Source organism: Musa acuminata, chromosome BXJ1-1 (genome assembly GCF_036884655.1).
Source record: "Musa acuminata AAA Group cultivar baxijiao chromosome BXJ1-1, Cavendish_Baxijiao_AAA, whole genome shotgun sequence".
NCBI classification, from domain to species: domain Eukaryota; kingdom Viridiplantae; phylum Streptophyta; class Magnoliopsida; order Zingiberales; family Musaceae; genus Musa; species Musa acuminata.
Window position 1 is genome coordinate 6,489,390 of NC_088327.1, and position 17,922 is coordinate 6,507,311.

Consider the following 17,922-nt stretch of genomic DNA (forward strand, 5'->3'; position numbering starts at 1 on the left):
ACCAAATCTATTTAAGATCAATCCTAGTAAAAACTTAAACTGCTTTTCAAATTTGTCTCATAATGTAAAGCAGAAATTTTACCAAAAGAAAAGAGTTCTATAGTGTTCCTCTGGCAGTTCATACTATTCAGCCATTCTAAATATTGTCAAAGAAAAAAAAAGTTACTCAAACCGTCAATCATAAAAAAAAAGGTTATTAGATAACAGATCATGCCACCCTCAAGATTTCCTGCAATGTCTTTCAGACATCTGTCATTTTCATCCAAAATAAGCTTTATTTCTGAACATAAGAGTGGGAACTATAACTCAAACAATTGATAAACCATAATAACAACATCAAATGAACCAAAACAGAAAGAAACAGCATGATACTATTAACCATATACGTACGATAACAAGCAGGAAAGGTTAACGAAAAAAAAAAACTCATCAGTGGAATAAAGACAATAGTTTTGCAAATAGAAAAGATAACAGTTGAAGGTAACATAGTAAAATCATTAAATCCAAATTGTAATGGCATACTTTCTCATGCAATAAATTATGAGAAACCATAGCCCATGAAGCACACTAGAAGATTCCATAGCCCAAGGAACCACAATATACTATTAATAGCAACAAATTTGAAGATAAAAGATTTGAAAAAACAAAAAAGTAACCGAAAAAGTTCCAGATGATGACATCAATAACAAAATGGTATAGGCCAAAATAACCCATATGGATGGACCTGGAGATTACCCCAGTCTGTATCATCTTAGGACTAAACAGGTCATATAATGCCCAAGTTTCATATAATGTGAAGATCAAAACTTCTGATATGCACATAAAGTGATCATAAAAGTGAAACAACCCTCTTAGTGTAGAGGTTACAGACATAAGTTGACCTAATATATTGCTACTTCAAAGAAAGGAACATAATCATAAACCACAGATGCTAATGATATCTGGATAATGAAACAGCTCCAACTAGTTGCTTTAGTCTCATTTCAAGTAGTTCTGATGTACAAAACAACCAAATCGTCAAGCAATGGTAACAAAACTGTGGCCTTACTTTCAGTATCTTAAATTGCCACTGGAACTATAAACTTTAAAGCCAACATAACTAACTTAATATGGTTATCTTTTCCATTCAGAGAAAAAGAAGCTAACATAACTATGAGAAAGAAAAAATAACAAAAATCATCCACAAGTATACTACATATGAAAAATATATACAACATGAAGTAAGAATACAACAGTCTACTTACCCCTATCAGGGTATTCTCTTTTAGCCTGAATTTCATATATGTTCTTCAGTCACCTTAGTCCTTGTCTTGTCTGCTTGGATATCAACGATAAAGACCAATGAATTATTTTCTGAGTTATTTTGGATTTCTTTCTTTCTTTTTTTGAAGTCTTTGGGTGATGAAAGGTTACACAAGTATGGATCTTCCTGGCCTTTTTTTTAGATTAAAGTCGTCGACTTCATTATGAGGCATTGATACTACAAAAAATTCATAAATTTGTAGTCCTGACCTTAATCTTCAAATATTTTCCTTGAAGACAATGTTTTGAATCCAACTTGTGTTCTTTGGACTTCTGCTTCTCATTTTTTCTATTAAAGAATTATTTGAAAGACTTGATGTCCTTTTGTCACAACTTGTAAGCATTGGATGGTAGTGGACATATAAATAAATGGTCATTTCTGTTTGTGCAGATTTAACTATTTTGGCATTATAGTGACAGTCTATTGCATATTTATATGCATAGATATGAGAACACTATTTTAAATAATCACAATTTTTTACAGAATTTGACAACACATTCATAAGAATGATCAAATGATAACTTTATTGTAAATTTTTTGATGCAAAAAAAATGCGTTTATAAAATATGCCAAATATTCTTTAATGTATTTATTCAACATTTCTTCTTTACCCACTCAATGAGAAAATAACAAAAATAACATCAATGTTAACAAAGTTCTAATTTATGCAGACGCCAGCCATCAACCAAATTGTAGCAGACATTCACATATGTGAGAACTATGAAATAATTGATGAGGGGATAACGAAATGATATATTTAGGTGGTCATATAATTCAGATGCATACTGCAAAACCAAATGCATGCATTTGGATCATATGCAGGCTGCACGCCACCAACACAACCTTATAAAAGCAGCTACTTAGTGAACTGAAGCAGGTGTAACAGCACAGTATGTATTTTCTAATATACTGTGAATTTTGTCATGCTATCTACAGAGAGAAGTTTGACTTGTTTAATGCTAAACCAACACCAGAAACATATTTGATTGGAACTTAGCTAGACTTCACCGAGTTAGTCAAAAGCTAACAGTCTACACCATTTGGTCCCTCCCTAAAGCAAGCCCTTGGATTGCATTTCAATAACATGGGCTCTGGAAGCCTGGCTATCTAAACATGTATGATAAGAAGGTAGATTCACAAACACAACTTTCTGGATTAAGCAAATAACGAAGGCTTAACTACAAATACTTCATCAGTTCGCCGACATTGCATAAGGCACATATTTATTCACCTTGAATAAAATTCAGAGACATGTTACCAAGATTAAACAAACAATATAGATAAGTAGATCCTGAAAAGTGGTAAGTTAATGTTAACAGATCAAAAGTATAACAAAGATCAAGTATTACCTTTATTTCAAAAATGAAGCCCATTAAGTAAACAACATCACTGCCACCAAATCACAAAAGATGCAACCCAAACAGCCTTAAAAGAGTAGCATGGGAAAGACACGAAAAGGAAGCTTCATACCTCATCAGAGAATAGAAGTATAAAACACAGTTAGAGCACTATCCAGCCACTTTATGACAAACTAAAGGACCAACATCTGTGTTCTCAATTGTGATCGTCAAAATCCACCATAAGATTTGCTAAATGGAAAAAAAATAATCCTCAATTTTAAGCAGTCATCGTGTTATCAGATCCCTCTTCATCAGCACTCAAACCAACCACCTTCTCCAACTTTTTCCACTCCCCCACGAAGTCTTCCGGGAACTTCTTCTTCAATCCACCAACTACCCTCTTTGCATCCCTTAGCTTAGAAGCTTTCACCAACCCCTCTACCAGCAGCTTCACGGAACCTAAATCAGGCAACTTGCCATGCTTCATGCTATCCATGAACACATCCAGGCCTCCACCGAAATCCCCTTTTTTGCACAAAGCCAACACCAAACTTTTACAAGTCGAGGAATTTGGCACACACCCCTTCTCCTCCAATTCCCTGTAGACCTTCTTTGCATCCTCAAATCTACCATGACTGCAGTAACAGGCCATCAAATAGTTGTAAGTTATGATATCTGGCTTCAACCCCGCGGACTTTATCTCACCGATCAGTTCAAGGACCTCTTTTGGCTTCCCATGGGAAGCTCGGTACATAACCCGAACATTATAAGCAGGGAGATCGGGCTGGATCCCTTTGGTATTCATTTCCTTCCAAAGCCTCTCGGCCTCTTGAGGTTTGCCTTCTTTGTATAGCGAATCGAGGATGGTGGTGTAGATCACCGCAGTGACCTCGATCTTCTTCTCCTCCATCTCCTTGATGATCGGGACGGCTTTCTTAGCCTCGCCTGCGAGGCAGTGGTTCTTGGCGAGGATGCCGTAGGAGACCGCGTCAGGGGCGATGGAGAGCTTGCGTCGGAGGTCGGCGAACAGCTCGGGGACGAGACGGCGGCGGCCGAAGCGGCGGGGTGAATGGTTGAGGGCGGAGAGGAGGGCGTTGAGGGAGATGGCGGTGCGGGGGGAGCCGAGGCGGGGGATCTCGTCCAGGGTGCGGAGGGCCTGGTCGAGCATCCCGGCGGAGGCGTAGGAGGCGACGACGGAGGCGAGGAAGGGCTCCGAGGAGGCGTTCTCGCGGTCCTTCTTGAGGGGCTCGAGGAGCGACTCGATGTCGGAGAAGCGGCGAAGGCGGACGAGGCGGCGGATCTCGGGGTCGAAGGGAGGCCTGGGAGCGGCGGCGGCGGAGGAGGAGGAGGAGGAGAAGCGGCAGTAGTGGAGAAGAAAGGGGGAGATTTGGCAGCGAGAGGAGACTCGAAGCGCCATGTTTGCCGTGCACCGTCTGCTGCGAAGGCGAAAGCGTAGGGTTTTTTGAACTGGGCGAATTTTAATTGGGTCCGGTTGGGTTCGAACGGATTTGGACGCCAACGTGACCAAATCGACTCAAATTTCAATTCAATTGATGCCAATTAATCGCAAATGCAATATTTTAGATATATGATATGCTAATTATCTCCATTCCATCAACGTTGGACACGTGGAATTCAGGATTTATAATTGTTGTTGTCTACTTTCTCCCTTTTCTCTCTCATTTATTTCATCCCCTATATAAGATTTCTTATGGTATATGACAGAATGAACAATATCATCGAGATTTATATGACATCTTATCGTTGGAGATTACTGTGACTTACAAAATATGACAGCACTATAAGAAAAGATAATTAATAAGGATAAAAATAATAATTATTATGAATACATATTAGCCCTTTAGTTAGATCTATTTAATATTCAGATTCATATAATTAAAAAATTTATATTAAAATCTTTATAGTTATAAAAATCAAATATTTAATCTTATTTATATTAATATTGTTGGTTTTACGAACGGAAGATATAGCGTATGATAATATATGTATGAATGGTATGAAAACGACGATCAAAAACATAATTTCAACTATGACAATGGACGATTGATGATGGTGTCATGAGTGACTATTGTGACAATAGTCGATGAGAATGATACGATGGTCGATCTTGCCAATGTCGATCCAAACATCAACGTTGAGAAGAAAGAGAAGGCAGAGTGGTGAGACATTTACGTTGACGTTGGAGGAGGAAGAGGAGGCAGGTAAGGCGTCTACATTGGCATCACATCGCTTTACCTCATCTTCCTTCTTCGATGCTACTATGTATTTTCATCGACGTCGAAGGACGAAGAGAAGAGAGGTGAGCACCGCACCACTTTGCCTCCTCTTACTCCTCTAGCGTTGTCGACATGAAAAGAGGAAGAGGAGGAAGGTGTGACATCTATGTCGACATCAAAGGAGGAAGATGAGGCAAGTAAGGAGGTATGCAAGGTAGAGTGGTGTGATACTAGAGGAGGCAGAGCGATGCGACATCGACGTAGATGCCACACTTTCGTCCTCTTGCTTCTTCAGTATTGCACCACTCCATTCACCTACCTCCTCTTCCTCCTCCCTCATCATTGTTGATGATGCAAATGCTTTATCTGTCTCCTCTCCCTTCTCTAATGCTAGTGTAGATGCAGAGTAATGCTAAAGGAGAAAAAGAAGGTAGAGTGATGTGATGCCGATATAGATATCTTACCTCTTCCTCCTTCGACGTCATCTCAGATGGAGCCAAAGGAGAAAGAGGAGATAGGATAGTGCAACACTCATCTCCCTCCTTTTCCTCTTCTTGTGCCGACACAAATGTAAAGTGACACAGAGGGAGGAAAATGAGGCAAAGTAGTGTGATGCCAACATAGATGCCTCACTTGTCTTATCTTCCTCCTTTGGTGCTGACGCAGATGCCTTACCACTTTGCATCATCTTTATCATCATCGTGGATGTTCGGATCGACGTCAACAGGATCGACCATTAAGTTGTTTTTGTCGACCACCATCATAATAGTCACCCATCATAATAGTCACGTGTTACATTTTTTTTGTCGATAAAGTTGATGGTATTAGAGTAAACGAGGTTAAATATTTTACTTTCATAACTATAAAAATTTTAATATAAATTTTTTAAATCTATCGAACGAGTAATATGTGATTAGTCCGTACCTTCGAGGCAGTGAATGCGCATAAGATTTGCATGCCGTGGGGTCCACCGAGTTTAGTTGCAGCAGAACCCTGAATCTTGGTTTGGGCTCCAACAGGTGATCTCGGCTCTTGCAACACTAGCGATCAGGCCTTAATTAGCTCTAATTTTGGATCCGGCCCATTTCCGTCTTTGGCCCGCCTTATTTTGGTCACCTCCGGGGCGTTGACGACTGGAGGGGCATGGCGCTGTGGCTCTTGCGCGCCGCTCGGAAGCGCCACCGGTGGCCACCGCCCGCCGACCTCTCCTCCCTCTTCCCCTTCTCCTCTCCGCGTGAGAACCCCAACAAGCCCTTCACCGGCTCCCGTGAGCTCGGAGCTCCGATCCCGCCGCGTAGGCACCCCCGCTCGTGGCCGCCGCGGCCGCCGACGCTCCTCGATGGACTCCCCCGTTCTCTGTCACTCGCTTCGATATACGGAGCCTCCGGGAGCACCCCGGAGGATGGTGGGCCCCGGTCGCCTGACGGTGAAGCCGGAACGGCGGCCCCGCCGTCGTGGGTCGATGCGTACTTGCCGGTGTCGGTGCGTCCGTATGCTCTCCTCGCGCGGCTAGATAAACCTATCGGGACTTGGCTGCTGGCCTGGCCCTGCGGATGGTATTGTTTGTTTCTTCCCCCTTCTTTATACAATTCCGGTCACAAATTTTCATGATTGATCCGTTGATATTTATGTGAATATGTTCTTGCACAATGTTTCCCTTCGTTGAGGGCTTTGTGAATTAGCTGCTGTCGGTTTTGTTGAAGCCATTGATCTTTTAATTAGGTTACTTTACAGTGTGATTGACTACGTTAAGTTCATATTCGCATTAAGGGGAATACGTTGATCGTCCTACTAGTCATAGTCGTAGTAGAGCATTGTCTTCTTTGTTACAGTCGTAATCGTACTGCCTTAGGCTTCACCTTTCCTTTTTTTTTTGTGTCTTCTTTCTTTCCTTCTACTCCTCGCCTCCGCCCTTTTTTCTTTTCTTGTTTTGAAACAGTGGAATCACCTAGAATTGACCAAAATCCGTGATTTCACTTTGCTCCGGAGCCAATTCCAACCAATTCTATGGCCATGGAGCCTGAAATTGACTAAATTTGGAACATTTTTTAATGATGCAGATGTCAAACAGACATATATACCTTAAACTGTGGTATCAAGAGTAGAAAGAGTCTTGTTAAGTGAAGCTTCTTTTCTTATGTCTCATTATACTTTTTTCTTCATATAATTTTGAGAACTTATGCAAAAACTTCCATTGTTTAGTTAAAATCTTTATATCATATACATGTATTATTTATATATATGTGTGTATAAATGAATATTCAGAATCTAGAATCTGGTTAAGTTAGCCCTAAAAGGCTTTTAACTGCAACTACATCTAGGTCAATTACTCTGGCAGCAACCCCTGGAAACCTCCCTGACATTAAGATGCTGGCTTTGTTCGGTTGTGGAGCTGTGCTTCTAAGAGGTGCTGGTTGCACTGTGAATGACCTCCTTGACCGTGACATTGATATTAAGGTAAATTCTTCTATTGTTTTTCTCCATAAATTTTCATGTTGAAAAAATATAAAAAAAACGATAAATGAAACTAAGAGAAAGGGAAGATTTGTTCTCTTATCTACTTAATGTTACTGAACTTTCATAAGCTCTTCCTGTAGCAGGTACAGGTACCTCAACATATAGATCATCAGCTTGGTAGAATTTTTTGATTAGTGCAATATAATTTGCTTATAAATATAGCACTTTTCTTATATTATTTATTTTGATTTTAACTTCTATGGTTAATGACACTAAGTTATGCATTAGTTGCCATATAACCATGGCTAGCGACCACACTATAATTTTAAGTAAACAATCGTGTTTCTTTACTTTATATATGCTTGCTCACAATTCTATGCTAAAACTTATACGAGTTTTCCTTCATGCTGCAGGTTGAAAGAACAAAATATAGACCAATTGCATGTGGTGTTTTGACACCATTTCGAGGTCTTTGCTTTCTTGGTTTTCAACTTCTATTGGGTTTAGGAATTTTGCTACAACTCAATAATTACAGGTAACTTTGATCTTCGATTTCCCTGTAAGTTAACTTCCAGTCGAGTTATTTTTTTCAGATAACAATAAACCTTGACAGGGACTTGGAGGTTTCTTTTTTACTTCTGCAATCTATCTTTTATCTTTACAAGAAATCCAATTTTCTTTTGTGTCTGTTCATACCAAACCTTCCCTTTCCAAAAACAGTTAGATGTTGTTGCTTCTGAGTTTTATCATGGTTAAGTTTTTTTCTTATTTAGTTTCAATGTATTTATCAGCTGTTTAGTGAGATCCAGATTATTAAATTTGAAATAGTTAGATATTCCTATCTAATAGTTAAAAAAACCAGGTCTTGTACTCCATGGAAGATCTTGTCAATATAACTTTTATGTCAGCTTTGACCATGTTTTTTGTTTGTCTTAACTCAAATCTGCCTCATGGTACAAATTTGATTTGAGGGTGGCTAATTCAAGAGAACAAAATGGTTGATTTAACCAATTGGAAAAAAAAGAAAATAAAATTGTTTTGTAGATTTTAATTTATAATGCTTTGTAGATTCTGAAAGATTAAAACTAAATCCAGTTTCACTGAAATGGTCAAATTTTAATTATAAATTGCATAAAACATTTAAAAATGAAACCCTTTCAAGGGTGTCATAACTAAAACTTTTTTTTTTTTTTTGCAACTAGATATTTTACGTGAAAGATAATGAGATCTGTGGTATGAGGGAAGGCAGAGGGAGATAAAAAAAACTTTAATAAAAATTATAAATAAATATTCAAATACTCTTAAACTTAACTAAATATATGATTAATCTTAATGACGGCAAAAGATTTATGTAGCCAGCCCCAAATAGTTGAGACTTTGTTGCTATTGTTATTGTTGTATAAGAGATTAGTGTCAGACTTAACCCAACATTTGAATTAAGACTAGCAAGTAAAATGTCAAAGAACAGTTAACAAGTAGAAAACTTTACAGCATATCAATTGGCCAAAGAACCATTTGCAAGGGCGGGATATGGCTGGTTTTTGATTCAGGTTTAGTGTCGTGGATAAAGACAAGGAGAAAGGAAAGTTTATCATTTTCATTCTCTTTGGTTTTGATGATTGGCTGTTGGGGTGTGTGTATGTGTTTGCTTAGAGAGAAAGAGAGAGAGAGAGAGGGCGGTGGGGTTATGTTGAGAAGTTTGGGGCAGGATTTCATGATGATATTCATGTCTACATTATTTGATATTCATAATGATGCTATTTCATTATCCTCAATGATTCTGTCAATAACAACAATACACAGTATAACCTTCTGAGCTTTTGACGTGTGGACTTTTCTGCAATGGATTCTGCGTATACTTATCTATCTAATGATAAGTAAAATATGTCAAGTTCGTATGCCCTGTGCTGCAGAGCTTTTCCAATTTCATGAAGAGATTTGTTAAATCAGTTTTATGTGGAAGCTAGTAAGCAACGTGTAAGGCGGAGAACCTTAATCTTTCTGTTGCATCTAGAAAATCCTAATTTGCACGATCCGGTCTGGACTGCTGGTATTTAACGCTCCAGGTGTGAACTGAGAAGTGAACCATTCCATTTTGGGTGGTGGGGTCTGGTTTTGTCTTTTTAATTTTAAAGATGATAGGCTGTTTTTCTTTTTTTGAAGGTTCCAAACCATCAAACCGGATGCTTTTAGGGCTTGTGAGGAGTCATGGGCCTGTTCTCCATCTCCGCTTTGTCGCTCGACTTCCGCCACCCCCTCTCTGTCACATGTATATTGTCGCTTACTCCTCATCTCTGATATTTTTCTCTCCTCTCCTCTGCCTCCTCTACCTCCTCCTCTCTTATTCTTCAATTTTCTTCCTTCTCTCTTCTTATTTCCCCCTTTCCCCACGTGTCGGGACATCAACGTGGACCAAACTTGGTACTTAAAATTTCATTCCTTGATGTAGAGTGGCCACTATAAATAAGGAACTTGTTCTGCTGATAATTGATGTTCAGATGTTGCCATTTCACAAGCTATTATTCTGGTTTTGGATGAAGGATGTGGACAATACTTCCAAACCTGCCATCCATGAATATCAAGGATCTTATGGATCATGTTACATCAGAAAATTAACTTGCCAAACTTGGGGTTCTAATAACTCCTGTAGTCCTGCTGTATGATAATTTTGGTTCCCTTATCTTGGACCAAAGTGCAGCTTTCTACAGTATTATTTATATTCTCAAAAATTGTTGTGTGCGATTTGTGATTATGATGAATTTTCTTTTGGAGGCTTTGGCATGCATTTTGCCAGAACTTTTTTCTATAAAGTATGAAACTTCTATTTATTTTGTGGTACTCTACAGTCGTAATTTTGTTTCCCCTTTCTAATGTAGCCGTATTCTTGGTGCATCATCTCTGTTGCTGGTTTTCTCGTATCCTCTTATGAAGAGACTGACATTTTGGGTATGTATAGAGAAAGTAGTTTGCAACTGTGTTGTCATATATGAGTAGGTGAAGTTGATGTTACTTTTTGCTACACTGTAACAGCCTCAAGCATACTTAGGTTTGACCTTCAATTGGGGAGCTTTGTTAGGCTGGGCTGCTGTCAAAGAAAGCTTAGATCCTGCAATTGTCCTGCCAATGTATGGTGCTGGTGTCTGTTGGACACTTGTATATGATACGATATATGCACATCAGGTATATGGGCAACATTGGCTGTTCATGTGAGCTTACTTTTGAGTATGCTTTTGTTCTCCACAAATCCAGAACCATTGCTATTACTTAGTAATACTGATGTAATCAAAAGTTTAATTTCAGGATAAGGAAGATGACCAAAAGGTGGGTGTTAAATCAACGGCATTGAGGTTTGGAAGTTTCACGAAGTACTGGATTACAGGATTTGGAATTGCATGCATAAGTAATCTAGCACTCAGCGGATATAATGCAGAGCTTGGTATATCCTGATTTTGCTCTTCCTTTCTTTCATATATGATACTTTTGTGGACTCTACTGATTGCATGGTTACGTTTCCTAGGGCAGCATGGCCATTTTATCCATTTCTCGTAGCTGCTGCTGGGCAATTAGGATGGCAGATATTGACTGTTGACTTGTCTAATCGTGCAGATTGTAACAGAAAGTAAGTATTTAGTAGGTCATAGTTTCTAACATGATACAATTGTGCAGATTGTATCATATGGCCATTTTATAACAATTTTGATTAACTTTGGTTCAGGATGTCCAAAGTTAGCAGGAAAACCTTAAATACAAAATCTATTTTTTTGGTAATAATTTATGCTCATGAAACAAGTGAATAACTCAGAAATCCAAAAGACCACGAGGAAGAATGACAAGCTTTGCTATCAAAAGTAATCTTCATCTCAAGAGAACAAGAAAGCCATTAGAACCGATGTAACCCAAACCTCAAGAAAGAAAACTCCAAGAGGAAGTTCTTGATCTTGAATCTTGAACGTGTGTGGACCTGATGTTCTTCCTAAAAACTTTATGCATTCTAAATGTCAAGTTGCATTAAAGTTTGACCACAGCACAAATTCCTTGGTGATAGATTTGTTTCAAACAAGTGGTTCGGAGCTCTTGTATTCAGCGGAATCTTATTCGGTCGTCTAGCTTCATGAAGGTAATCCTTTAATTGGCTGCACTATTTATTCCGGGTGCAAGGAAGACTTTGTTGGATCTTCTGATGTGCAGGTTTCTAATGGACTGGTACTGCTTGCTGAAGTTAGCAATCGTTATGTGAGTACTGTATGATATCTATCATGTTTACTTTAATAGCTTCTGATTGAATCATCAATATGTCAATTGACACTAATCCGGACATTTTTTGTAGGGCAATGTGGGTTCTAGTCTTCATAACATGGGAGAATGATGGCTGTTCAATGCCTCCTGATCTCAATCCCAATTCGAGTTGGTAGACAGTTTTGCATCCCAAATTTTGTTTATTACCTTAATGTTCAACTATTTTATGAGGGTGCTAAATTATGTTAGGTTCAGCAAATTGTATCCTAATAGCCGTACTTTTTCATTCAATCATTAAAATTTAAACTTTGTAATTATAATTTTACAATGCTTTCGTGTATTGTTTTAACTCATAATGTCACATTTGAAATTAAATTCTTATTATAATTTGATTGCCGAGTTAGTGTCTTGTTATACAAGTGTTAGATTCAATTGTGAATGTCAAAATTTTTTTAATTGAAAAATAATTTTTTCTTCAATAATTATAAAGTTGGATTTTGAACAACTTATTGATTCCTTTCGATAAAGAAATCAAAATGTTATAAAAAAAATCTCTTATTTTTTAAGAAACTATATATCCTTGTACTTTTTTTTTTCTGTTTTGATCACATCACAAAACATCTTGCATAACAATCATGATTAGATTTCGGAGGAGACATCTAATCTCGGTGGTTTTAAACCTAAATACATTGATAAGGAGTTGAATAAATAATAAAATAATTTCCATTATGTGATAGCAATTTTCTATCAGAAATTTTACATGCATATTTGCAATCCCTATTGCAGGATTCACATGAAGAAGATTGCTCACCGTTTTAGCTCTCGATCAGGATCCGATAAGGCGACACCCGCTCCGCAAAGCTCGGTCCAAGGCCCGAGCCCGGTCAAATCGAGATCGCGCCCTCGTCCCGCACGCCATCCGCCGTTTCCTTGGACGCGTCCGCCGAATACCACCTCCTCGTGCGAGAGGTGTCACGTCAACCTCTTCACAGCCCCCCCGTGTCGCAGGACTCGCCTCATTTCGCCGAGCACCTGGTGGGCGGCCCCGAGGATGCGGTCCCCCGGCATATCCGGTCCCAATCTTATCCATCTCAGCTATCATAATGCCATCTATCGAGAATCCATGCAGATCCGATGGATACCACCTTAAATAGGCCGCATCTCCGCCTTCTCCAGCCATCCTTTCCTCCTTGTTTGTGGAATCATGTCTCTACTCCGAGAGCTCCTCGACCTCAACCTCACCGAGACGACCGAGAAGATCATAGCCGAGTACATATGGTAATCCACCATCCCCTCTTCAAACTTCAGCTACTTTCCACTGATAGGTCCTGATCGATCATTGTATGTGCTTCCAGGATCGGCGGATCGGGCATGGACATGAGGAGCAAAGCCAGGGTTTGTTTGCACTTCGTCTTTCCTCTTCGTTTGGTCATTATCTTTCATCATAAGATCTAACATATGGTTTGTAATATGGGTAACTTAGACTCTACCGGGGCCGGTGTCGGATCCGAGCAAGCTTCCCAAGTGGAACTACGACGGATCCAGTACGGGTCAGGCTCCAGGGGATAACAGTGAAGTCATCGTACAGTGAGTGCAATGTCTTCTGTTATGTAGCATAATGCAAAATCTATCTTTGGTTTCCTGTTTTCTTGGATGCCTAATCATGTTCTATTTCTTTTATGCTTCCTTGTTCGTGTTGTGGTTAGTCCTCAGGCAATATTCAAGGATCCATTCAGGAGGGGAAACAATATTTTGGTAATTATCTCTTTAAAGCACAATTAAAATTTTGTTTTGATGTATGTGAGGAATGATGGGATAGATATATGCATATTAGGTGATGTGTGATGCGTATACACCAGCAGGGGATCCGATCCCTACCAACAAAAGGTTCAACGCGCAGAAGATCTTTAGCCACCCTGATGTGATAGCCGAGGAGCCCTGGTAATCTTTTTAGAGTAGTATTCTCCCAAAAATGGTTTCAGAATTTGATTCTATAAATTGCTAGGCTTCATGGGCTTTAAATTTGAGATAGATGAAAAGAATGATATATTTTTATTTTTCTGTGTGATTCCACTAGATGATTTAGATGGAGATTGTGGGTTGCTTTTTAGTGTAATGTTAGCCATCCTTGTGAATTCCTTAAACTAAAAAAATTTCTTTCATCAGTTTAGATTGATCTGGTTATTTATTACTTAATTAGCCTATATTTCTCTACATATAATATTGTGCCATTATTAAAACATTATTTATCGATACTGAAATTATCGGATGAAATGAGTCTCAGCTAACCATTATATAATCCAAATTGTCAAAGACAGTGATTCGTGTTACTTTGATGATTTAAGATCTTGTTGATTTCTCTAAGTTTTACCCATTTATGATATATAATGTCCTAACTGCAATCATCATTGTTGAAGGTATGGCATTGAGCAAGAGTACACTCTGTTTCAGAGGGATGTTCCCTGGCCCCTTGGATGGCCAGTTGGTGGCTTCCCTGGTCCTCAGGTTAGACCCTAATGTTGTTACTAAGTATAATGTTTTTCCTCATAAGTTTTTTGCAATCTGAGCTTGTTCTTACATATAAATATCAGTTTATTGAACTTGTAAATGACTAGTGAGTCAAAGCTTCCGAGTTCTGCTGCAGCTTCAGTTTGGATTTTTTATTTTTGATTTAAAGCTTCAGTTTGGTAGTCTTTAGTACTACCAATTTGGACTTTTTTGGTTTCAAAAACAGAACTACTAATTGTTATGATATAAAAACTTCTATCCTATCCAACAAAAAGAGGTAACCTGCTACAATTGTGCCTATAGGTAAAGGAAAATAATGGTCAATGGTATCTAGAAAATTAACCCCCGATAACACTTTAGGTTTTGGTTTGACTCTTCTGTTATTCTTCTTGTTTACTTTAGTTTGAAGTGGTGACTTCTTTTGCATCCTTACTTAGGGCCCTTACTATTGTGGTACTGGAGCTGATAAGGCATTTGGTCGTGACATTGTCAACTCTCATTACAAGGCATGCCTGTATGCTGGAATCAACATTAGTGGAATCAATGGAGAAGTGATGCCTGGTCAGGTAATCCTTTCGAGTTACATAGAGATGCTTTAGTTTCAGCTCAATGTTTTATTCATTTGAAATGATCAGATTGGTATCTTATGACCCCTGTCGATTCCTCCAGTGTTTTTTTTTTGTTACTTCCCTGATTATATTTATTTGTTTGATTGAACAGTGGGAGTTTCAAGTAGGACCTGCTGTTGGAATTACTGCTGGTGATCAGTTGTGGGTAGCCCGCTACATCCTTGAGGTAGATGTTGTACATATAGATGCTGTCCATATTATGTAACTCAAACACCTGATTATGGATGCCATTGGTTTCTATATTTCCATCAACTTAGTGAATCTTCCTACTTGTGTTGATCTATGCAGAGGATTACTGAAATTGCAGGAGCTGTTCTGTCCTTTGACCCCAAACCCATGCAGGTCATTATATAACTTTCACCTTTGTCTTTGTGCTTTAATTGGTTTATGGTTTTAGACACTATCAAAGTATAATTGAAAATTTGAATTCGCCTCTAAGTTCCTAAAAACAAAGAGCTTTCTTGTCTCTCTTCATTTCTGTGTTGTGATACCAGGGAGACTGGAATGGTGCTGGTGCTCATACGAACTACAGGTCATCTCGCTTGGTTTTGTATTCTAAATTTTCATCTGCATAAAATTCACATGGTCCACATCTTAACAGCACCAAGTCTATGAGAAATGATGGTGGAATAGAAGTGATTAAGAAGGCAATTGAGAAACTTAGCAAGAAGCACAAGGAACATATTGCTGCATATGGTGAGGGCAATGACAGGAGATTAACGGGTCGTCATGAAACTGCTGATATCAGCTCTTTTTCATGGGTAAGGAACATTTCGTCTATTTTGTATCTATAATCTATAACTTTGTGGTGCTAAGGCAACAAACACTAAGAACAAATTAGAAATATACATGACACGTAAGAAACTTATGGGTAGCAAATTATTATTGTTTAGAGCAATGATAGGTAAAGACATTCCTGTAGTATCAGGGTTGGTTCTTTAAGAAGGAAACTTAATTTGATCCATATATTAATAAAGCAAATTGTAAATGAATATTCAAACAACATTAAAGTCATTTCATGTGTTCCATTGCAAGATAAGCAGTCGAAGATGCTGATTTTTAGTCACCACCACCAATGGGCTTTGTCTTATCTACTAGCTTTATGGTTCTACTGTGTAATACACAGTACATTGAACCAAATCTATTTTCTGTTCTTTTATCAACAATGCAACCTAAAATCATATTGCTTCCTTTTTGAATCAAATTATTATTCCAATTATCCACTCATGATAAAGTACTTGTTGGAATCTACATTTCTGCCTTATTGTTTCCAGTCCCAAGGACAAATGAGGAACATAGTAAAACTTGTACATAGAAAGTTTAATCTATTTCTAGTTACAGAATGCTCAATTAATTTGAAACCTTGCGGATTTCATAATGCATGGAAGCTTAGTATTGGATATGTGAATGTTGGTCTTTATAATGACATTCCATTAAAAGATCACTATATACTGACAATTTTGAATTAGAGTTATGCTTATGTTGCCACTCCTTGCTCTGCAAATATATGCCAATGTTATATGTTTAAATCAAAATAACCTACTACTCCACTTGGTTCTGTGGAGCATGCAATCAGGCTCCATTTATTAGCAGTAGGCCATACAGAACTCCAACCTAATATTTTGTTTCTCTAGTTAGGTCTATCAGGTAAGCCATGCAAACTATAAAATACTTTCATCTGCATTTATTGAGCATTTTTGGAGATAATTGATGATTAGTCTTCCAATCATGTTCCTTAAAATGCTGATGAGACTGATTCCATGTAATAATTTATAAACGTTTGGTAGCAATATGATAGGCGATTACAATTCTATCCACTGGACTTGCAGGGAGTTGCAAACCGTGGAGCATCGGTTCGCGTGGGACGTGAAACAGAAAAAGATGGCAAAGGTATATAGATTTCCATCGATCAATTATTTCCTTCTAAAATCTATTCTGAATCAGGTGTTTGAATCTTCAGTTAATTGCTCGAGTCTTTTTGCCTGCCCTATTTAACTGAGCTGTGTTGTTACCAGGATACTTTGAGGACAGAAGACCAGCTTCCAACATGGATCCTTATGTTGTGACCTCCATGATTGCTGAAACCACCATTCTTTGGAAGCCTTAAAGATAACATGTGATGGACATTTTCTTATGGTATAACCTCCAGTCAAATCTAGGAACTATTGATATGTATCCTGCTTTTATATGGTTTTATGTTGTTATTCTGGTCTTCAGTTGATTGATTTCTTGTAGTCCTCAAAAACATGGATATTTGTTCCTCAAGCATGATCTATGGTTGCTTGAAATTTCCAATAATCTAAGCTTTAGTGGAACTACACCCTCTTTGGGATGTTGCCTTTCGTGTGTATACTGCAATAATTATGATCTACTGTGACATTATTGAAAGCATGTGGGCATGTGATTAAGTTATTTTAGCACCTAATTTAGAAAGAAAACTATGTTCATGTAAATGTCGAAACGAAATACAAATTCGACAAACATGTATGCAAATGGGAAATGGACTCTCGCGTGATCGTCATGTAACCATGAATTAGGATGAGATGATCAATTTGAATATTGTTAATGATGAGCATTTCTGGCGCATACGTCCATGTAACCTTTGTCACGAATCTAATTCATTGGTTTTGCTTAGATTGCATGATGTGCAATCCGATAAAAAACTTGCATATATAGAAAAAGAATCAGTGATGAACGAACATGCAGATAAATTGAACCTTGTTTTTGATCTTATAGGACGATGATTGCATCACGAATATGGCTTTTCGTAATCACATACATATAACTGAATTGTACGCATATTATAATGTATTCCATGCATTATTAGAAATCATTAATTCATATTTTTTTCTTTTTATTATGAATCCAATAATAAAAATCTTATTATTGGATCAATAATAAGAAAAATGGATTCATGTTCTTGAAAAACATTATGTGCAAGCATAATTAAAAAGAAATCTGAGGTTGGATCCGTCACCAGCAAAACACCACCAAAACCATACATCAGAATTAATTATAAGCTTGCGAAGTCGAACCTGTTTTAGAATTCACCGAAGAAGCCGTGGAAAGGGACGAAGAGAGGGTGGCTCGACAATGTGATGATTGAAGTAGCGGTCGAACTCGTGGATGAGCGGAACACGGTGAAGAGGTGGACAGTGGATGAGGATGGGTGGGGTGGTGTAGATGAAAAAGATGATGTACCACCCGCACCC

The 17,922-nt window shown here is 38.2% G+C and overlaps 2 protein-coding genes across 4 annotated transcripts; one reads left to right on the top strand and one right to left on the bottom strand.

Moving 5' to 3' along the window:
- Positions 1-2,750: 2,750 nt before the first annotated feature.
- LOC135634386 (small ribosomal subunit protein mL103 (rPPR7)-like) lies at positions 2,751-4,101 on the bottom strand. The gene has a single exon (XM_065144854.1). The coding sequence runs from the start codon at positions 4,058-4,060 to the stop codon at positions 2,921-2,923; it is 1,140 nt and encodes a 379-aa protein (XP_065000926.1). The 5' UTR covers positions 4,061-4,101; the 3' UTR covers positions 2,751-2,920.
- A 1,882-nt stretch (positions 4,102-5,983) lies between these two features.
- LOC135583698 (glutamine synthetase nodule isozyme-like) lies at positions 5,984-17,081 on the top strand. Of its 3 annotated transcripts, XM_065145298.1 has the most exons (15): positions 11,521-11,570; positions 11,665-11,745; positions 12,360-12,851; positions 12,929-12,968; positions 13,057-13,160; positions 13,280-13,328; positions 13,408-13,514; positions 13,991-14,078; positions 14,519-14,647; positions 14,802-14,876; positions 14,999-15,052; positions 15,205-15,242; positions 15,312-15,471; positions 16,540-16,600; positions 16,726-17,081. In XM_065145298.1, exons 3-15 carry the CDS (start codon positions 12,778-12,780, stop codon positions 16,815-16,817), a joined length of 1,071 nt encoding a protein of 356 aa, XP_065001370.1. In that variant the 5' UTR covers positions 11,521-11,570; positions 11,665-11,745; positions 12,360-12,777; the 3' UTR covers positions 16,818-17,081. The 3 variants fall into 3 exon arrangements, 2 of the variants coding, with proteins under 2 accessions (XP_065001312.1, XP_065001370.1); XR_010495443.1 differs by lacking the exons at positions 12,360-12,851; positions 12,929-12,968; positions 13,057-13,160; ... (8 more) ...; positions 16,540-16,600; positions 16,726-17,081 and adding exons at positions 5,984-6,436; positions 7,202-7,337; positions 7,751-7,872; ... (3 more) ...; positions 10,855-10,956; positions 11,383-11,454 and having other exon boundaries at positions 11,526-11,570; positions 11,665-11,982; XM_065145240.1 differs by lacking the exons at positions 12,360-12,851; positions 12,929-12,968; positions 13,057-13,160; ... (8 more) ...; positions 16,540-16,600; positions 16,726-17,081 and adding exons at positions 5,984-6,436; positions 7,202-7,337; positions 7,751-7,872; ... (3 more) ...; positions 10,860-10,956; positions 11,383-11,454 and having other exon boundaries at positions 11,526-11,570; positions 11,665-11,982.
- The last annotated feature ends 841 nt before the right edge of the window (positions 17,082-17,922 follow it).